The 23,655-nt window shown below is 33.8% G+C and overlaps 1 protein-coding gene across 5 annotated transcripts in view; it reads right to left on the bottom strand.

The window, feature by feature from the left end:
* Positions 1 to 23,655, bottom strand: part of SEMA3A (semaphorin 3A) — a 657,947-nt gene that overhangs the window by 14,450 nt on the left and 619,842 nt on the right. For all 5 annotated transcript variants that reach the window (XM_007504009.3, XM_056799471.1, XM_056799472.1 and 2 more), the window contains 2 exons: positions 19,967 to 20,124; positions 11,232 to 11,299 (listed from right to left, as the gene is read on the bottom strand). In XM_007504009.3, the coding sequence (XP_007504071.1) occupies positions 11,232 to 11,299; positions 19,967 to 20,124 (226 nt within the window). The remainder of the gene's footprint in view (positions 1 to 11,231; positions 11,300 to 19,966; positions 20,125 to 23,655) is intronic.

The following is a 23,655-nucleotide window of genomic DNA, read 5'->3' as shown; positions in this document are numbered from 1 at the left end:
AAGGGAATCTCAGGGTGAGGAAACTCCCTCTTCTAATGTAGTAGCATCTTCTCTGTGATTTAAAGCCTTAGTTGTTTTAACACACTGGGTAGGTGAAATTGTTTACCCTTTATTATAAAGTTACATAGCTTGTGTGTGTGTGTGTGTGTGTGTGTGCATGTGCATGAGAGAGTGGGGGGCAGGATTTGAATGGTCTTCCTGATTACCCCCATTTACCACGTTGTATTGCCCCAATATAACCTGGAAAATTTTTTATTCGTTTTTTGATGGCATAATTGGTTTGCTGTAATTTGCTATAATTATTAACCTTTGCTAAGTTCTTTCTTTGAGCAAAACATGAGTCTTGGCTCTTAGGGTGCAAAGAGCTTATATTTCATTTGGGGGATATAATATGCACAAACAATTTCAGGAAGGGATGAGTACTAATAACTGGAGAAATCCAGAAGTGGGTGTGTTTTGCAAGAAGCCAGAGACTTTTTTTTTTAGCCAGAGACTTTTTTAAGGTGAATGTAAGGAGTGAGTTCATTGTAGATATAGGGAATTACATTTGTAAAGGCATGGACATGGATGATGCAATGTTATGAATAAGGGAGAACTAACAGGATAGTTTGACCAGAATGGAGAATGTATGAAAGAGAAAGAATATGAAATAGGGCAAGAAAGGTACATGGGGACTCATTGTGGAGGGATTTCAAACTTTAGTTGAGGGGTTTATATTCTGTCTCAAAAACAATAGAGAACCACTGAAGGTTTTTTGGTTTATTTGGGGGTATTTTGTGGTGGTAGTGTGTGTGACATAGTCAGATCTGTTTTGGGAATAAGTAATAGTAGTATTTGGAAGTCAAAGGAGCAAAGGGCTGGAGTCCAGCCCAACCAAATAACACGCTGCTTTGCTAATGCCATTGAAATACAGAACACAGACTATGTGCTTGACTTAAGACACATAAAAGATGAGATATTTTCAGAGAAAACTGCTAAGAAACATGAAGCCAAATTATACACATCAGTAAACTAGGTTCTAGCTGCCGTGGTAAACTCATTTAATAACACTTCATAGGATGATAGAATTTATAGGCTAAGGCTCTCTTCCAAAGTTTTATTTTACAGGTGAGAAGATTGAGGTCTATGGAGGTGATTAGTCCAAAACCATGAAGTTGGGAGGGGCAGGATTTGAACTCAGGCTCTGTGAACTCAAACTCATTGCAAATTCCAGTATATTACATTATCCCTTAGCAACCATACTGTGAGTATGAATTACTTTTCAGGTGAGTTAAGCTGTAGAAAATATTGAGAAGACAATTCCCAATAGAAGGTTATTAAGGAAAATCCAAGAGAAGTGAATTGAGGCTCAATTTCATTTTAATTTTAATTTCTCTCATATTACAACACTTCTAAAATCTCACTATACTGACAATATGGTATGTTATTAAATGGGTTTACCATTGCAGCTGGAACTGAATTTCCTGTAGTGTGTAATTTGGCTTCACTTTTCTTTGCAGTTTTCTTTGAAAATAGCTCATGTCTTTTATATGTCTCAATTTGAACACACAGACTTTATTCAAAATGAGAAGTAAGTGACATTAGCAAGGGAACATATATGCTTTAACTGGGCTGGGCTCTGGTCCTCTGCCCATTTGACTTCCAAATATTGATCTTAACCATTCCAAAGACTTTCACTTTTTCCTAAAGGGTCAGGCATAATATGAATGTTCTCCCTGGTTTTAAGATACTCAAAAAGCATTACATTTTGTCTTTTTTGTGCCTAATTAAGAATAAAGGGGGGAAATCCCCCTCAAACTTGGTTTCTATTTTAAACCAGATGGTTATACTTGCTATTGCTTTCACATGCTTCATCTACTTCTGCCTCTAAGGCATTGCATTTGACACCCCAGTTGACTGAAATGCCCTCTCCATTATGTCAAATTTTGTCTCTATCACTCTTTAAAGCTCTCATCAAAATTCTTTTTCTCCTCACAGATCTTATGTAGTAGTTCCACATGTTATTGGTTGTTAGCATCACTCTACCAACATCTTTACTATCCCACTGCACATTTCTCTTTCCATATTATTTGGCACCTTTGTACTAAATTGTAACTTAGGCTAATAAAGGAAAGTATTGCTGAATATATGGGAAGACTGAGTTACTATAAATGTATACCTAAATGGCTAAGTGCAAGAATTGAATAAATTGAGTGAGAGTCCTTAAGAGAGTGGAGAATCAGGTTATTTCTTTTTATCCACAGTCTTTTCTTCTCAGATTATTTCTTTCATATTAAAAAAGGAAGTTGAATGTCACCAGGCACTAACATATATGTAAGCATTATAATAATTGAGGACCCTCATTTCCTGATTTGAGGGTTTCCAGTTTAACACTACTTGCTTTGTGGGAAATGATTCTTTCCACTACATTTATTCTCAAAGAAAATGATTATCAACAAGATTATATAAAACCTGAAAAGACTAATGAGCCACCTCTGTATAGTCAGAAGATTTGGAATTTGTGAGTTAATCAGACAGTACAGATCCAAAATAAAAATGAAGTCCCCATTGTATGGTCTCTCAAAGTTGTTGCTTTTTAACCTTGCAAGAATGTATAAGATTTATAAGTGTAATGAGTTTTTTGATTTATATTTTAAGAACCTGTTAATATGTGTTTAGAATCTTTATTTTTTTTTTTGCTGTCATAAAGGAGATATGTAGCTGTTTTTTACCTGTTCTCTAAGCTGTGCATTTTTAGAAACTACCTTGTTGTTGATCAACTCTCATTTTTAAAGAGGACCAATGTTGGAAGATTCTAGAACTAAGTGTTATCAATATTTTACTTTAGAGATTTTCTACAGACTTTTGCTCTGGGGTCAAGGTAAAAACCTGATATCTTGTCTTTGTGATCAAGGAACTTCCAAGTTTTAATGGAACTCCATAGAACCTCGAACCAGAAACCCTAATGTGAAGCCCTCTCCCCTAGTACGGTAACCATTACTGGTTATTCTTTTTTCTCATGACCTCCAATTTACAGTCAGAATGTTCCCTGCTGCACATTGAAGGTTTCAGATTCTCCTTTGATCACTTTCACTAGGCAACTTTTGCACTGTATTTCATATTTTCACCCTTCTCAGATCCTGGTGGTTTTAATTTATTTATCCCCTCCAAGATATTCTCATTTTTATCTCATTGATTTTTTTTATGCTTAGCTCACTCTGATTTAATACTAAAGGACACCAACATATCAATACTTCCTCAAATGACAGAACTTCGGTTTCCTCAATTTGCTCAAGATCTTAAGACAAAATGGATGGTTTGCCATTTCTTTCTCCAGCTTATTTTACCAATAAGAAAACAGAGGCAAAGAGGGTTAAGTGACAAAAAGTGTTCCTTTTCCTTGTTCAGGAACTCCAAAATTCCTTCACAGCATCATAATATTTTAGCAATTCCTTCTTTCTTTAAGTTTTACAACTACCAGTTTTGTCCTTTGTCCTCACTGTGGCATTCATTTTTTTTGTTCCCACACTGTCTCTACTTTTGAAACAATTCAGCACAATGCTACACTCTTTGCTCAAGTATCTTGTCTAGTTGCTTTTCTTTGGACTACTACTAACACCCTTTTCCTCCTATTTCACATCCTTTTGAATAAAGCTGAAGAAAATTAAGAAGCCATGCCAACTGAATCCACTAGAAATTTATTTTATCTAATAACATATTAGTCCTTATTAGAACAAGTCAGACAGTTTAATCCTCTCTAATTGATTCACTACCCTACTCTCCTCTAGTTTCCTATGACTCCTCCCATTCTCATTCTCTCAGTCAAGTACATTGCATCATACTTCACCTACAAATTTAAAAGGCTGTAATCTGGCTTCTAAACTCCATTATTCAATTGAAACTGACCTCTCCAGAGTTACCAATGTTCTAATTGCAAAATTTAATGGTCTTTTAAAAGTTCTGATACTGTTAAAGTTTTTCTTGGCAGCATGTAGCACCACTTAATGCATTCCCTTCTGGATAAAAACTCTTTAGACTTTTGTGACATTACTCTATTTTTTTATATCAATACAATTTTTTATAATTATCTTCTGACATTTTGCAATCCATGTTCTCTCCCTCCCTTCATATCCTCCCTCTCTTGAAGACATCAGGTAATATGATCTAAGTTGTATATGTGCTATAATGTAATACATATTTCCATATTGGTCCTGTTATGAAAGAAGGCCCATATTGCTTATACAAGGGAAAAAAAAACTCACAAAGGAGATGAAGTGAAAAAATGGTATGCTTCAATCTGCATTCAAAATCCATCAACTCCTTCTATGGTGGTAGTTGGCTTATTGGCTTCTTTTGTTGGAGTTGTCTTGGATCCTTGCATTGCTAATGATAGTTAAGTTAGACACAGATGAGCATTGTACATTATTGTTGTTACTGGATATAACATTTTCCTGGTTCAGATGACTTCACTTTGAGGCACTTCATATAAGTTATGGCACTACTCTTTCCTCTTTCTCCTCTCTATAGAACTACTTTCTCGATGTCCTTATCTGAATTTATATCCATATCATGCCCACTAATTGTTGGTATCCTCTATGATTCTATTTAAGACCTTCTATGATACCATTCCTGGTACTCTCATCAATATACAGTGGTTCAAGTATCCTCTCTGTACAGATGCTATCTATACCAAGTTATACAGTGGATAGAGGGCCAGGTTTGAAGTTAAAAAGACTCATCTCTCTGAATTAAAATTAGCTTAGATTCTTGATAGTTTTGTGACCCTGAGCAAGTCACTTAACCCTCTTTGCCTCTGTTTTCTTATTGGTAAAATAAGCTGGAGAAAGAAATGGCAAACCATCATTTCTTTGCCAATATCTTTGCCAGGAAAGCTCTGAAAGTGGTCAAGAAGAGTCAGGCATGACTGAACAACAATAACCTAAGTCTCCTTCCTAAAAATAGACCTAAATCAGCAATTTACTCCATTGTCAATCCAAATTAATTCATAAACTAAATTATTATCCCCCACAGCCTTCTTCTTCCCAACTTCCTTATTAAGCATAATAGGCATCTTCTTTATCATACAGACTCACAAACTCAGTAAATACCTTGACTCCTCATTCTTACTCACCTCATCTATACTGTTCCTAATTTTTGTTGCTTTTCCTATCCAACATCTCTCATATTTTTTCCTCTATTTACAAATCCCAAATAAGTTCTGGCTTTTATCACCCTTCTGGTGGACTTTTTTTACATCCTTCTTAATCTCCCTTCTTCAAGTCTCTTCCCACTCCAAATCAGCTTCCATTTAAATAACAAGGGAATTTTCCTAAAACACAAACTTTAGAACTTCCTTTTCAAGGATTTCCAGTGTTTCCCAATTACCTCCATAATCACAGACATAATAAGATATGAAAACAGAGGTTGAACACAAATCTTCTGGTTAGATTTTCTTCATTTTTGATGTTAATATCTTTTTTTTAATGATACCAATCAAGCATACTAAATGGATATGATGAAATAAAGACAGATTATACTATTATTACTTAATGGAATTATATCCAAAGTGGCAAAGTGACTAATTAAAAAAGCAAATTTAAATTGCAATTGGAAATACTTGATTGAAGTATATTTCTTTTATCTCATCTAATTTTATAGTACTTTCTGCTTCCATTTTTTTTTACTTAAAAGTGCTTTATCTGTGTATATGTCTTACCATCTTTAATCAGTTATTATCTTTTTCAGGCTAGGAACTGTATTTCAGCTATTATTCTAATTCTTCCAATTCTGTTTATTAAATTGCACACAGAAACTTCTTTTTTTTTTAAACCCTTACCTTCCATCTTGGAGTCAATACTGTGTATTGGCTCCAAGGCAGAAGAGTGGTAAGGGTAGGCAATGGGGGTCAAGTGACTTGCCCAGGGTCACACAGCTAGGAAGTGGCTGAGGCCGGATTTGAACCTAGGACCTCCCGTCTCTAGGCCTAGCTCTCAATCCACTGAGCTACCCAGCTGCCCCCAGAAACTTCTTAATCAATGTCAAATGACAAGTATTCTGGAGGACAATTTGGAACCATGCCTCAAAGGCCAGAAATCTATGTATACTCTCTGACCAACCCATACCACAACTACTACCTATATCCCAAAGCAATCAAAGATTGGGGCAAAGGACCTACTCGTACAAAAATATTTATAGCAACACATTTTTGTGGTGGAAAAAAATTAGAAAATGAAGGGATGTCCATCAATTGAGAAATTGCTGAACAAGCTGCATTATACGATTGTAATGGAATACTATAGATCCATAAGAAATGATGAACAAGATGATCACACACACACAAAAACAATCTGGAATGATTAATATGAAGTGATGCAAAGTGAAGTGAGTAGAACCAGAAGAAAATTGTATGCAGTAACAGCAACAAAGTACGATGAACAACTGTGAATGACAACTATTATCAATAATGCAAAGATCCAAGACAACTTCAAGGGAACCCATGACAACAAAAGTTATACACCGCTATACAAGGAAGTGATGGAGTCTCAATGCAGATTGAAGTAGGCTTTACTTCATTTTATTTCCTTCATTAATTTTTTTTCTCTAGTATAAGCAACATGTGTCTTATTTTACAACATAATAAATATGGAAATTTATAATAACATGTATGGCATATCACATTATTTGCTGTCTTAAGGAAGGGAGAGGGATGGGAGGGAAGGAGAGACATGGATTGAAAAATGTAAAAAAAAACCCAATTATTGAAAATTGCATTAATTTGTGGCCTGGAAAAAATAAATAATGTTTCCAGATGAATTTTATATATCAGTTTTTAGCACTGAGTATGGTGTTTTGCACATTTACAATACATTATTTATAGCTAATAGTTAATAATCAATTAATTAGCTAATAAATGTCTTGGGATTAATATAACCTGGATCAATTTAATGACATTAAATTTTATCAAGGTTACAAAAAAGGAACATAAAGTAATAAGGAATATATTTTAGTTATCACTTGAAAAATTTAGGTTAGGCAAGAGTAAGAAAGAACTTCCTGATAATATCACTGTTACCATAGGATTGAGATTAGGTTGTAGAATCTCCTCTGAAATTGTAGTCCATCATCCTGGCACAATAGAAAGAGTTCTGGCTTTGAAGTCATTTAAGTTGGCTTAAAATTTCATTTTGTCCTCTTTCTGGCTGTATCACCTTGGGTCAAACATGCAATTTCTTTCATAGGAAGTTTCCTCAACTATAAAATGAAAGACATGAATTGGATGATCTCTAAATTCCTTTCTAGACTTAAAACTTTGATCCTTCCTAGATGGGTTGGCTTCAATATGCTTCTTCCTAAAGCTAGGAGGATTGGGTAAAAGAAAATTATAATTCTTTTTTTTCCTTTTTTATTTTTTTTATTTATTTTTCTTATTTTTCTTTTTTTTAATTATAATTCTAAAATAAAAGCAATATTCAAATTGGAGGAAAGAAAGGGAAAAAGGATAATATGTAAATTTATATGGGTACTAATGGAACATTTGTTAATAATGTTAAATGATTCTTAGGTCTTATTAATGATAGAACATCAAAAGAATTATTTTTTTTAACAAAATAAAAATAACAGAAGTTGAAAGAAATGCAGTCTCTAAGAGGATTACAACCTAAATATTAGTGGATGTGAAGATTGGATTTAGCTATCTCCTGATTGTAACAATGAATATATTTAGTCTAACAAAATCAGGAATGCCTTGGGAACTTTAAATTACTCCACCCTACTTAGTCTAACAAAATCAGGAATGTCTTGTGAACTTTAAATTACTCCACTCTGCTTAGATCTTACTTTATGGTGAAGATGAAATTGTAATCTCCTCATTGAACAATGAAGGTATTTAGATCTTATTTAGAGTGAAGCTAGAACTTTAATTTAAGTCTATTTTTAGATCTTAATACAAAAAAGGGGTTAAATTAATCACAAAAAGGTTATGTAACTCACAAAAGGTGAACTTAACAAAGAAGTGTTAAGTAACTTTAAAGATATAATCTAACCAAAGAAGATGAGAATACAAGAATGGGCATTTAGAGGAGGGGACACAAGGGTAAAAGATCTATATATCTGGCTTACTTCCTCTCTTCGGGATCTTGTGGTGGCGGAGATTTGGCTGGTGGCAGCATGCTGGGCCTTTCGGCATCTTGATGTGGCTACAAGCTATTATCCGGTTTGGTGGTGAGTTTCTGGCTGAGTTTTTTCTCCTTTACTTTCTAAATTTATCCTCTTAGAAGCCTCTAATCTCCTTCAGAGACCTAGCGACAGAACTCTTAAACTCCACCCTGGCACAGGCCAGGTGGGAGAAATCCTATACCCTCTTCCCTCTTTCTCCTTAAATCCTTCCCTCTATTAAAATTACCAGACTGACTTGGGTATTTTATTTGGGTTTTTTCCTTGGCAACCAATTAATTTAGATTTAAATCACAACCCTAAAATTATCTTTACATGGACTAAGATGACTTGGGTACTGTTGAACATGTTAGCACAATTATTGCTTTAACTGAACTTATACTGTTTTCATTAAATCTGTTCTGACAACCAACCTATTACCAAAGACAGCTAATTCCACTTATCTAATGGAATAAAAGTGGAAAGTTACTGTAGAGAAGAGAGAAGTTACAAGAGAAAAAAAAAACTTATAGTTTTCAAACTAGAGACTATGCCGTATTGTTTGAAGTTATGTTTTAGTAGATAATATACATACTTTTCTTATCCATTTATCTCCTTCACAGTTTTTAAAAGTAAAAGAACATTTTATGTTCATCCAACAAATAAAAAACTTAAATAAATAAAAACCTACTGAGCACTTCCAAAATTCATAACTGTGAACTAAGATTTTGCACAAAACTTAACCTATTTCTAACTGGACCAAAAAGTCTAAAACACTTGCAAAACTTCAAGGGCTATGTCAGTGATTTGATAATGATCCAGAAGAGTTTTGCCATGACATTATAGAATCAAAGGTAGCTTTCTTATTCAAAATGGAGTAAAAATGAGTCTACTAAATGAATACAGAAGAACGTTCCTTATAGCAAACATTGAAGCCGATGGTATTGGATGTCAAAAACAAATATTTTTTACTGAAACTTTCATTCATATTTGAAAGCAAGAAATATCTATATCTAGATCTATGCATCCTTTCATGAATATCATCTTGGTCAAACCTTGTTTTGTTCTATATTGGTATCATTATTTCTGACTTAAGAATGAAGGAAATAATATAAAATAGCAAATAGAATACTTGATATTATGTTTGTCTTTGGAGGAATGACTTTTTGTTAGAAAAAATAAGATCCATTTTTTTAACATGTTGGTATATATATGTGCAAATTATATAAAAAGTCTAAATACTGTAGCCTTTTTTTGAATACATTTTATGTCAACTGACCCATTCGACTATACAAACTGGGGCATGATTTTGATAACATATTCTAATTTCCATGATTTTATATAAATTCGTCTTTTACAACAAATCCCTATAATAGTTGTGCAAATCACTAAAACTGCTCTTCTATATCCATATTTTTATGAATTTCAAATTATACTTTACTCTTCCTGTTTGAGAAAACAAGTTGGAACCCAAGGGAAGAGAGAGTTCTAGAACCAAACATTGAGTCCTTACAATTAAAGGTCCCTTTCAAATCATTAAATTATATTTGTATCTTTGGATGAAAGGAAAGTGCAGTGTTGGTTCGGTATATGCCTAGAGTTCCCAAGTTAGCTTAACCCACGTAAAAGATGTTAGGGGACTTTTTTTCTGGGACAGTGGAGAACTGGCACATGTTAACATTCAGGACTGCTCCTAAGCCAATGCAGAATTCGCATATATTGATCAGTTATCCTATCTCACTGAAACAGGTGGCACCTTCTCCTATGTGGAAAATGGAGGTTTAGTTTTTCAAGGCATGTGCTGAGCCTCCATTACCAATGTTCCCTTTGGACTGACTATGCATACTTGTATAATGGAGAAAATGCAATATTTTTTTATAATATTGTCTGAAGACTGGTTTTGGAATACTTCTATAGGCTTTGAATTCAAATTTGTGATCATATGCTCTTGGAGGACATTTTCTTTTTTACTGAATTTTATACAGTAACAATATATTAAGTTCATGCTTATAATGATTGGCTCCTTTTAAAATTACAGATGAAGTAACAAATAATAAGGTTAGAACAAATTATGATGAAAAAATCTGGCTAATGTGACCATAATGTACAATAAACAAATAAATTAATAAAATATTGACTTGAAATTCCTAAAACTAACTTTTAAAAAACTTTTCTTCCTGTCTCTGTTTATGAATATGCAAAGAAATTTTCATCAAACATCAGTGATGTTATCAAAATCACATTGAAGATTTTCCCCAGTAGAGGGAGGCATAATTCCATTGTTCTTTTTACAAAGGAAGAAAATCCTTAATGTTTTATTCTTGGATAAATGAGAACTGGCTACTTTTGAGAAAGACCTTGACACTTTCAGAAAGCTCATATTAGAATTACCTTGAAGTAAAACTTCATTGAATGAAATTTTCCATAAGTAACCTCACAGAGGTTATCAAGTTAATTATCTCAAACATCTTGAGGGAAAATGTTTCTATTGCAGAGTTCAGGCTGTTTGGTGTATCAACAAAAATGCCAGTCTGAAATTTTATTAACTTATAAATAAATCATTTGAACATGTAGATTTTTCCCCATCAACTTATAGTTTGCTCCTTGCCATACCTTTATAACCATTTTTGTCACAGTTTACTCCACAGGGTGAATTTAAAAATGTCTAGTTAAATCTTGACTTCAGTCTGTTAATGGCAATATCAGAACTCACTAAGTCTCTGTGTAGTCATGTAATGCAAAATGTTTTACTTGGATGTCAGAATTTAAAAAGGTATCTTGAATTCATAGCTTTGTGTGTTTCCCACTTCTTTTTAATTGTAGATTTATTCATTCTCCAGGAGAAGTAATTTCTCTTCCTAAGCCAGTGCTCTAGGTGTCTCTCTTTCTTTCCCTTATTCTCTCTGTCTGTGTCTCAGTCTCTCTTTCTCTTCCCATCCCCCTACCAGAGTTTTGTTGGCTTTGTTTGTTTTTGGAATCTCTCTGTATACTTCTGCCTTTCACTAAGCATCCTTAGCTCAGCTAGATATAAACAAAAGAAAGTAGTTGTTTGTGTGTGTGTATACATTTGTGAGAATATACACTCCAGAAGAGTGACTTACCATGATGCTGTAGGTCTGAACAGTGAGTCAGTGGGTCTCCATTGCGTATATCTTGTCTTCTTGTGCGTCTAAAAACATTACATTAGGAAATGGCTTATTAGACTTACATTTTATATTCTTTGATGGTTGTGAGGAATAAAAAAAGGCATGTTTATGAAGTCAGGAATGAAACAGAAACAGGTCTCAGAATGTAAAGGAATGTGTTTTTGGACTAGAATATAGTGATTTTTAAGTTTCACTTGTCAGTTGTGGAGTCCAAAACAATCAAAATGTTTAACAACTGGCCTAGTTTATATGGAGAATAAATCTATCTTTCATAATATTGATTACAAATAATTCATGATTTGATGTACTGGAATCATGAATTTGTAATCTGTTAGTTTGGTCTAATTTAAACCTTTGGGGGGAATTGCAAAGGCACTTAAAATAGTTGCATTCTTTACCAAATGGAGATTTGATTGAGAAGGCTAAATCAATTCATTAATTTGAATGATTTAGTCTAAAAATTTGTTAGGCTCAATACAAGTGTCCCTCCTGTGTTTTCCTAAAGTCTAAACTCAAGAAGAGATAAAATATGATTTTCCCACATCCCACTAATCACATGAAGTGATTAGTATCATTTACTGAGGACTTCTTTTCCCAATCAGATCCATAAACCTTTTTCAGTTATCTTTTCTTTCATATTGAAAAATTTTCTTTTTTTTTCTCTTTATTTCTTCACTTTGAGGCACATTCTGTTTTTGTTTCTTTTTATCCCCAATGTCTGTAACTGCAAAAACAATTCACCCCCACAGGTGTTTCATTCAACATTTAATACAATAGAGTTGTGCTTTGTCAAAGCCTTGGCAGGGTAGAAAAAGTGGGGTTAGATAATAGAGCAATATCACAGCTACAGAAAAACAGACTGCCTTATGAAGCAAAAATGTAGTCATACCAGTTTACTTTACATTCACCCCTTATTGTTGATAACTTAGGCTTTTCCAGATGGTACAGCTAATTCCTTTTACTGCCCACATTTAAGGAGTGGAAAAACAAAGGAATAAACAACAGCATATTCTATTGTTATTTAACATTCTCAAATGAAATTCATTCAAATGTATTCTTATACCCTTGGTGAGTCATATTTTTGCATGTCTATAACATAATTTTAGTGCAGTAAATTTATAAAATAAACAAAATTTCTGTCATATTAAATTTTAAAATAAAGAGTTATGAGAAAAATTTCTACAGAAGAACCTGAGATAACTTTTTTTTTCTATATCCTTACCTTCAAGTCTTAGTACCATTTCTAAGACAGAAGATGATCTTGCCCATGCTCACATAGTTAGGACAGTATACAAGAATTTCACAAAAATTTCAAAAAAATAAAAACTTTAACAAAAAGTATTTATTTCTAAATTTAATGTCACTTGTTAGTTTATATTGTCAACTTGGAAGCTGGAGACCCCAAGATTAGTCAATTTAGAATCTGGAGATCCCAAGTTTAGTCAGTTTGAAAGCTGGAAACCCCAAGTTTGTTCTTGTTCCACTGAGAATTCTCCCCAGGGAGGTTTCTGACTTGGCCATTTTCAGATTGAATAATAGACATTAGGATACTTAATGGTCCTAGTTTGGTGGAGATAGCAGATCTAAATCAAATGCTAAGTACCCTTTTAGTCTTAGAAGTTCTCCCATTGTATCAAAGTCCATTCCCAGGTAGCTCAGCCCTAGGCGGGATCTTTCCCTTTTGTATCCACTGTAAAGCATCTGCCTCTCCCTGGTAGCCCAGCTTCTGACAGTGGTTTCTTTCCCAAGACTGTCAGTGTAGTTTGAATACTCCCATTTCCTTGTAGCCATGGTAATGTCAATCAATCATATTTCCTGGTTCCTCACTTCCCCCAGAGGTATAGAAGTTCCCCAGATTCTATAGTGTGGTCAGCATGGAATCTAGAAACCCCAAACTTGTGACCTACTGGGATCTGGTGAACCCCAAGTTTCAGGACGAGCTTGTAGTTGTTCCCTGTTCCCATGGGAATCCGTCCTGATGGGAATCCCAGGCCAGCAGTTTAGGCCAGTGGGGGACACTCATGAGAATGACAATCCTCCTTAGGTGGGACTAAGCATATGCTAAGGACCCTCTTTATCTTATGTAATCTCCCCTACTCTATCAGACCGTTTCCCAAGAAGATCCATACCTGGGCAGGAATCATCCTTTAGTATCCTAGTTAAGCAGCCCCTTCCCTTACACCCTAGCCTCTAACTATGATTCCTTTCCCAAGCTTGGTTGTATCCAACACTCCCATTTTCTTTGTAGCTATAGTGATGTCAATCACCTTTCCCTGCTCCTGGATTCCCCAAATGGTATATAGGTTCCCCTGAATCCTTTGTTCCTTGGAGTCATCATCTACCATGGTGATTTCTCCCAGGGATACTGTGCCAGAGTGCCAGAGTTTTGGCTTTGTGTGGTTTGGGGCATTTGACTGTGTGGAGGCTTAAATATTGAACACTATGGTTTTTCTGACTATTTAATAGTTCTGTGTGTTTTTTCCAGGTTAACAATATCTTAGATTTTCATCCTTTTTACTTTCCTTAGCACCTTGCCCAGCTTTCCTATCTTCTCTGTTTTCTCTAGTCTCTCATGTAATCTTGTTCCTCTGCCCGCCCAAATTCTAAAACAATTAATGAAATTAAAAATTATCACACTTGGTAAGAAAAAGAAAACAAAAATAAAAAGCACCAACAAAAATTTTTCTCTGCTCCACAGACTATTACCGAATACACTGTGGAGAATTGGGAGGGGAGTGTAAGGGAGAGAATGAGACCAACAGACAGAGACAGAGAGTGTGTAAGAGAGACAGAGGCACAGAGAGAGAGAGAGGTAGTCAGCCACAGGTCACTGGTATGCTTCTCATTCTATTTAGCCATCCAGCAGGAAAATGGGTCCTGTTCAGCTACATAGCATGGAGATTTTTCCATTTACCTTCAATACTACTGCTTTTCTCCACAGTAATCAGATCATTACCACCATTGTTACTCAAAGGGTATGAAAATTCACAGTCATTATGATTACTCAGACCAAAACTCCCTGCCTCCCATATATTGTAATAATATAGGATCCTTGTGTATCTTATTTGTACTCCCTGGGTCTATTACTATGCCTAGAACATTCTAGATGCTGAAAATATGCATTTTCATTTATTTATATTAATCGACATGGTTTTGGTCCAATTTTACATACAGTTCATAAAATTATGAAAAATGATTACCAAATACATTGAGTCCTATAAAAAAGGAAATTTATAATGTTGAATGAAAGGATGAATGAATGAGTGGAGGGAGGAAGAGTATGCAACCCAATGATATCAGGAGTATAAAACAAATAGAAACAATTTTATTACATATATACAATACTTCTTTTGCTATAAGGAATTGCTCATCTTTGCATTTCCCTATTTCCACAAGTATTATATGCCTCTAGGCCTGGAATGGTTATATTCATTTATTAAAGAATAACTTACTGAGCCCTGCCATTTGCCTAGTACCATAGAAGATCCAGTACAAGGGATACAAAAATTCTCCAGGATTTTTTGCAAAATATTTTGCATTTCTCAGTTAGAAATCACAGTATAAACACCATCTGTCAATCATGTAAAATTTAGCAATTTTTTTTGTATATTGTATCTTGTAAGACAAATAATCACGCAAACTGAACATTTTCACATTTTTAAGAGTTGAAGAAACTCTCCCAAGTCGATGATGCATAGCATCTTTGACCTGACAGGAAAATGGACTGAATAATTTAGATCCCTATCCAAAGCATCAAAACACTTTGGTTCTCTAAGTGACATCTTTGATGTGGAGTGTTCTGGATTTTCTCACTGCCTTATATTTTTGACTAGAGCAACTATTGCTACTAACCAAAGTGAAAGAAGGATGGAGTGATTTCTGCGAAGTTATGAACAAAAAACCTTTTGGTTGATGGGAAAGGAGGCAGAGAGTCAGATGGCTTTGGGTAATGGACTGAAAAAGGGTAGGGCATTGTGGCCTCAGCTTTTTCCATTTCCTAATTTAATGGCTATTTGCCCGCTATAAAATTTCTCTATGAAATTGTAAAGAAGTCACATGAAGACCATTTCAAGCTGCTAACATAGATTTTGTTACCACATTCATAAATTCCGAACACAAATATATTTATAGAATTCTATTTGTAGAATTAGTGAGGATATCAAACAAATGTCACACATTTCAAAATTAAGCCAACATGGGAACTTGTGAAACACGAACCACAAAGCATTTGAGGAGTCTCTCAACTGTCATTTAGGAGCTTTAAAAATGCAATTAATGGGGAAAAAATGCAAGCTGAGGTTTCTAAAAAAAAATCCGTTTTTAAAAATATAATAATAGACAAGTGAAATGGATTAAGTGAAATATCTTTTCCATGAAAAGGAAACGTGTAGATTATAATTACTTTTACAATCTAAGGGATTCAGTAAACATATTTCAACATACTTCATAATATTCAATATTCAATTTGTGTTAGAGATGCTAAGGAACTTATTTTGAAAACTTTTAATTCCTTTCAAGTTTTAATATGAACTGATTATTTGATTGGATTACCACTATATTATAGTATGGTATGGACTTAAAGAATGGAAGATCTATAAAACTTCTGTTCAAAGTTGATTTCTATTGTTCTTGAATCAATTTTATCTTTTCTTTTTTTTTCGCCCTTTGTAGCAAAAAAATAATTGTTGTTTAGTTATTGTTTAGTTATGTCTGACTCTTCATGACCATATTTGGGTTTTTCTTGGCAAAAATGCTGGAGTGATTTGCCATTTCTTTCTCCAGCTCATTTTATAGATGAAGAACTGAGGCCAAAATAGTTAAGATGCAGAACTAATAGGAGGCATAGAATATAATAATATATTTGATAATATTTGAAAACTTTTGAACAACTTTTAATATTCCTAAACTACTCCCAGGTATGAAAACCTATCTTCTCATGGCTTCCTATGCTTATAAATTGTCAGGATATCTCAATCTATGAGAAATTAAGGTTGCAAGGATCCAAATGGCAATAAAGAAATCCCAAGTGGACACAAGTAGATTCACAATTCTAATTGTGAGCTAGGAAACACCATGGTACATTGAAAAGTACACTGGATCTGAAGTGTTTGAATTCTGGCTGAGCCATTCATTATAAATGTGTAGATCATTTAATATCTTTGGACTTAAGTCTCCTCATTTGTAAAATGAGAACCATGGACTAGAGGACCTATAAGGTACCTTTCAGGAAAAGTTAATGATGCTATAATCACTGTGCTTAAGAATTTGTGGAAATATATAATAATGGATAATTGCTGTGGCTTAGGTATATAGTGTTGAGTGAGAGATAACAGGTGTACAACCCCTATGGTTGCACACTTCTTCATTTATACCTTAAGAATGAAAAGGTTTGCAAAGAAAAACCTAGAAAGAACTCTACAACAGTTCTTAACTTTTTTTGTGTGTATTAGGGACTCCTTTGGTAGTCTAATGAAGTCTGTCACATAGACACCTTATGACATAATAAAATTTATAGAATTACAAAGGAAACCAATGATCACTTTTCCTTTTAAGTTCACAGATCCCAGATAAAGAACTCAACTTAAATGTCTCTAGAATGTTGAGCTGATTCTCTGAGAGGGTTTTGAACATGGGACAAAGATTTATGAGTTAAGGAGGTATAGATGAGTTATAGATTACAGCAATGGAAGAATTTAGCACATTCATGAGATCACAGATCTATTTAGATAGTCAGGTAAGTCATCTAAATATCTATAGTCTCTGGTAATATAGTATACCCCTATGTATAGACAATATTTATCTCCTCTTCTTCCCATCCCTGACTCATTCTGTAGTCCCTACTAATTTTGTGTAAGCTTGGAACCATATACATAGGAGAAAACTAGAAGATGAGGGAGAAAAAAAAGTGTATGAGAGGCAACAGATGGAAGAAGCAGCAGCTGGGAATTGAAGATTCAAGGATGAGAAGCATTTCTTTGTTATCTGGGTCTTTCTTTACATCCAGTACAGTGCTGTACTAGTGAGGAATAAGGAGAAGGAGCAATCAGAGTCCTATAAATCTTAGCCCAAAGATAAGTCATTTTAGGAAGCATTTGCAGATTGAAAGCCTGGACGACAGAAAAATGAGTAAAGAAAACTGGCCTCATTATTTTTAAGGTCACCCCATAACTTTAGTAAGTGTCCCAGGTTCCTTGATCCCTTAACTAACATTGCCCCGTAGGATGCCACAAATGCAGCGACAGATACATTTTGATGGCTGGCTCCTTGTAGGACTTTCTGAGCAGGAGGTCTAAATAAAAAAGTCCTTGAACCATATATGTGGTAGTCCTGGCTTTGGGGTATGTCTAGTAGACTGATTAAGGGCTTTATACCTTTGGAAGGAGCCACATACTAGCCCCCTGAGAAGTACCTATTTATATGAAGCTGATTTTTATTAAAATTCAACACAAAGGGAAGACGGATTTTTCAGGCAAGAAAAGACTAAGATAAGAGACTTACTATAAATTCACACAAACTGCATCACCTGATATAGGTGACAGGTACTGCCACCCACAAAAGGGGTAGAGTTAGGAGACAAAGGTTGCTAGCTCTTTGATAACCACAGAAAGTTAGTCATTTTCCTGACAGCCCTCTGGTATTATGTAAAACATTTAACTACTAGGGTTAGACTAGAATCATAAAGGCCTGGTCCCCATTATGAAACAAGATCAAGCAAGTGACTAAAGAGCTCCCTAGTGATTAAATGGTTATTATGTAGTTAATAATAGAATAATAACTCTGATGTCCACAGCAGCTTTTGTAGCTAGTTGACTGATTTCCCTTTCCTTCCACTTTCCCCTGGGTTGACATAGGAGATAATGCCATGAAACCATGCATACTCTGAGAGTAGCTAAAGACAAAGATCCCTAGTATCCAAAAGTGATTTAAATAATTCCATCCTAACTTTAATCATAGGAAATGGGGCAAACAGGCCATTGAGGTTCTTGATTAGTCCCACAGTAAAGTGGAAGCATTTCCTTCCATGGGAGAAGTCTTACAGGAGAAAAAATATCATATAAGAACCTAATGTTTGCTTTGGGGATTTGCAAAATTATAGTTTGACCATAGTTTTTTTTTTGTTGTTGTTTTGTTTTGTTTTGTCTTGTTTTTCTAGAGCCTTTGGATGAATGTTGACAAAGAAAAAAGTCTCAAGAAGAAGGGAGTAAAAGCGAAGGGAATGGACAGAGAAAGATGTCATACTTTGTCTGAACTTTATCAACAGAGCTGTGAACTATAAGGCATACATTTATAAATGGGGCTGGTACTGTTATTAGATTAGGTGGCTTAATATGTGGATATTTAGGGTTGAGGGGGTGGGCAGGGGATAGAAGCTAAGAAAACAAAGCTCCATCGACTATTTCCAGGCCATTCATGGTATGAAATGCTCTAACATGAAGGTTATATAGACAATACGATCCCCAACAAAATAGGAAATAGCTATTCATTAATGATAATTGGCTATATTAGCAGAATCTATAAGTTTAGTTTTTCTTTGTGACATACAATATTCCAAATAAGATCGTAGAATTTTAAAATTAGAGCTCTAAGGGCCTTGGAGGCCATCTAATACAATTTCCTCATTTCATTGATGAGGAAACTGATCAAAGTAGTCAGTGGCAGAATTAGACAGTGAGGCCAGATAGCCTTTGACTCCAAAAGCTTAGTTCTTTCCACTCTATCACATTGTCTCCTGAGATTAACTAGCTAATTATATCTTAACAACTAAATTACAAATTCTGAAGACAGACAACATAATTTACTGCTTGACATTTATGTATCTGTGTATCACAGACATATCTACATATGTGTGAAGATATATTATATATGTTACGCATTACAACTTTGAGAGTACTATTATAGGCATGTGGCTGGAGTAGGTCCTGTGATGGAGACGGAATTTAGAAGAGGAAAGCTTTAGTTTGTGCAAAGGTAGGATTATAAACCACTTGAGAATTAAGCAATACTGCTGACCTAAGTGTTCTCTAGGAAGTAGGAAGCTAAACTATAAAGCTCTCTTTAAAAGAAAAAAAATCATAAATTATATGCACTGGTGACTTGGTCTCTGGCATTTCTCTGATTGCAAGAGAGGGCTGTCAGACTTCCTAGCATGAGGAGTATTACCTCCCCTTCACCTCCTCCCTTAAATGAGCTATATGGTAGGAAAAGAGACCAGGGAAGTTCCGTGTTCAATAGTACTAGGAATATCAACATATATGCTGGCTCCAGTGTTGGACAGCTGTAACCTTTTTTCTGTGGATAATTCTTCAGGGAAGTGATTCAAACCACTCTGAATCTAGATTTAGTAAAGTTGGCCCATTTTCCCTCCTAGAACTATGGATAACTTCACTTTGTCATTTTAGTGAACAAAATCATATAATTTTGACCATGTATTTATGTTCATACTTTTATTATGTATATGCTTCTTCTTGGCTGATACATAGGAAAAAAATCTGTATGATATACTACTTGGAATAAAAATGGTTAAAAAATCTTAACTAGAAAAAAATTCATCAGGTCTTCTGATATTTAAAAATTATCTTAAAATAAATTATTTTTGTGTATATGTACACACACACACACACACACACACACACACACATATATATACACACACATACAAATAAATATATTAATGGCCCTGTCAAATTTACCTCTTGGCAGTAGGAAAATAGCGAGAGCATGAAGAGCCATCCCAAGCGCAATATGGGTCTCGAGCAAGGCAACATTCTGCACAGGCTTTTCCATATATATCACAGCGATGTAGAGGTAGCTGGGCAATTCCAGTAGAAGAGCCAATATATAGTTGTTGCTGCAAAAAGAAATTATGTTTATAAAGGCTCAATTTCACAAATGTAATTTCAAAGAATCTTCATATATAGTGAAACTTTATATTTTGGGTGAAAAATAATCTATCCCTATTACTACTGGTAATTCATTCATATGATTGAACAATAGGATATAAGGGAGTGAATATTAAGCTCGATCTCAAATTCTGCCTCAGTCGCACTAATCTCAGACACACCAACTAGTTGCATATTCCTGTGCAAATCCCTTCATCTCTGTAGGGCTTCAGTTTCTTCAAATGGGGATACTAATGGGTCATATCTTAGAGAGTTATTGTGATGACCAGTTATAATAATGTAGGCAAAACAGATCTTAAATTACTACAAAAATACTGCTTTTTATTGATAAATATTTTTATATTCGACAGATTTAGGTTTCTTATATTGGTATAAAACTTGACAAATAGACAGCAATATTTAAATGAAGTTGCTAAACAGTTCATCTCTTCTAATGATGATCATAAACTTAGAGTTATGAGGGACCTTGGAAACCATCTAGTCCAAATTCTTAAACTCAACAGAAAAATTAAGTGACCTACCAAGGTCACACAGTTATTAAGTGAGAAAGGCTGGATATGAACTCAGGGCATTTAATACAAAGCCAGCACTCTTTCTATGTATGACCTTTCCTCTACCTCTTAGGATGCTTATTTTAAAAAATGGTTAAATCAGATGAAAACACATCTATTAGTCAGATAATGAATTAGTCATAAGAATTTTGTATCAATGTCATTTGCTTTTAGCTGCTGTGAATTTTCCTACTTTATTCATTGTCTTATTATTTTGTGTCCCCCAAAAAGATTGATTTAGGATGTTTGCTCTCTATAAGAGCAACCAATTTTTTTTTGTATTAACTTTGAAGAAAAAAGAAGACATAAGACTACTTCTTAGAGAAAATGGTATAGTAATAACAGATTATAAAAACAAACAATTACTAAACTCTTGTTTTGCTTTTTTATTCCTTATCAAGCCAAATGATCTTCTGGTTGAGAAGGGGTGAAGACATGTTTAAGAGAATGATTTTTTCATGTCAGTAAGCAAATAAGAGAAAAACATCTGGATTGTGGGTTTTTTTTCCTTAGGAATAGTGGAAATAGAAAACAGGATTTATTAGAAAATAGGAAATGGTCAAATGCTATCTTAGTTTTTAGAAAAGGATTATGTAAACCATAGACTAGTTATCTCAGTAGCAATCCCTGGCAAATGTCCCAATATAAACATTTCAATGGATGGTCTCAGCATGAAAAAAGGTCAGTGGTAGTCACTAAGAAAAAGGATAAGCATGGTTTCTAATGGAGTCATAAGTTTCAAGAAAAGGGAAGACTGAAGAATGTGAAAAAAAAAAAGAAAGACTACTGACGATTTTAGAGTTATTTCATAGGTATGAGGCTCTTTTTATTGAATGGCCATCTGGACCAACTCTTGAAGAAGCAGATTATTGTGTTCCAAAGAATGTGGATTCCCAGGCATCATTAGACAAGATACCATTTAATAATGGATGGCATTCAAAGACAATAAAGAAGAATTGATAGTGGTTCATACCTAACTAAATAGAAGTATTGAGGAATCCATGACACTATCTGATAAAAACAAAAGAGGGATCTGGCAGGAATCAGACAACCTCCTGAAAAAAACTCTCAAATCTATCATTCTCCAATTCTAGTTGGTCATTTGCAGATAAATGAAAACAAACAAAAAATAAACCTAGAAAACATTTGTTAAAGAATATAAAGTCCTAGACAAAGAATGGAAGAGCCTGAGGACATAGGTAACATTATTCTAACTAATGCTTACTGAATTTATAGGATTATGAAGAAAAATGCATACCTCGGAAATGAATAAATGGAAATGGTCTTTGAGAATCAGATTTGAATTTCTACATCATGATATAAAAATCAGAATTGTTATGTAAAATATTTTTATAATAAGTATTGTGTAAAAAATTACACGTTAAGGGATTAAATTAAGTGCTAAATATAAGGCAAGCAATTCTACTAAAAATCATTAAGTGAGGAAACATGCCAGTCTGGCTTCCATCCTGGAAATCCCCATATTTCCTTGCCAGCAAATGACAAATGTTTGGTCCTAAGAACAGGTGAAAACATGCTTATGAGGGGTAAGATGACAGTATCAGGTCAATAATATTTCCACTATGAGTTTCACTTGCACATTTTATATCTAAGAGTCTCAGATTTTTTATCAATCTCTTTTGATATATCCTTTTGAAAAGATATAGCTGGAAAGAGGATGTCCATTTTAGCAATATTTTGCTAAATTATTATTATCTTGTTTTATTAATTATTTTTATTTAATTTTTAAAATAATTCTTTTATTTTTATTTTATTTATTATTATTTATATTATATACAATATAAAATATTATTATTCATAAAAATTTTAAATAAAAATTAATTTTTATTTAATATATTATTATATATTATATAATAATATAATAAAATATTAATTAATAAAAAGTATTAATATCTTGTTCAAGAGGTAAAACATGACAAATAATTAAAACACCCCCCACTAGAAAGAGCATGAGATGTAAGGCAGATGTATAAGAATGACTCTCAAATTGCATTAATACATATCAGTTTAGCTGTGATTATTTCTCCAGTTTTATTCATAATCACTTTATTTCTTTATTTCATTGAATGATGTTCTTGGTTGTTATTATGAACTTGAGGTTAACTGCTGCTACTATTCTCTACTGCATTCATTTGAATATTACCATTTGATCATATGTTTTTAGAATTAGAAGGATCCTAATGGATCATCTAGTCCAATATTCTAATCTTATGATGAAAAAATCTGAAACTCAAATTAGTTAAGTGATTTTTCCCAAACCATATTTGTTTTATCAAATTGGAATAACATCAGGATACTAATGAATGGTTAAATGGTCAAAACAGGGTTAATACTGGTAATAGTGATCTGCTTTTGAAATGACAGTTCTGTGAAGAGTGGGGAAGTTTCCACTATCTAACAAAACAAATTTTTGAACACAATTCCTAATACAGACAGTGCTTCAGTTGTTCAGGGAAAAAAAGAAACCGTTGTCTAGCAGCAAACATATTATTCTTAATTTACATTAATGAACTGTATGTAGTTGATGTGTAATAACTTACAAGACTAGAGAAAAAATATAATTCATGAAAAGTTAAAACAAAATTTGTTTGTGAAAACTACATCATTTAGCCATCATCTGTTTTGCTTAAGAGTGCTGTCAAAGTATTCATTAAAAATGAAAGTAGAAACTATGACTTATGTAGCATAATAAACTTACTATTAATAATTATGGGTTCTTATTTACAATTAGGAAGGAATAATTTTTGCTTTGAGCTTTCAAAATGTAAATAAACTATAACATTGTTTTTTCAGAGCTCTAAGAAAACTATAGCTTTCTCACATAGATAAAATGATCTTTGAAGATATGTTCATTGCCAAGAAGGTGGCTCATTATGTGTCTAAGAAAATAATGCCTTTCTACAAATA

The sequence above is a fragment of the Monodelphis domestica genome, chromosome 5, assembly GCF_027887165.1.
Source record: "Monodelphis domestica isolate mMonDom1 chromosome 5, mMonDom1.pri, whole genome shotgun sequence".
Taxonomy (NCBI): Eukaryota; Metazoa; Chordata; class Mammalia; order Didelphimorphia; family Didelphidae; genus Monodelphis; species Monodelphis domestica.
The sequence above is the reverse complement of the archived record's forward strand: the minus strand, read 5'-3'. Positions and strand labels throughout refer to the sequence as shown.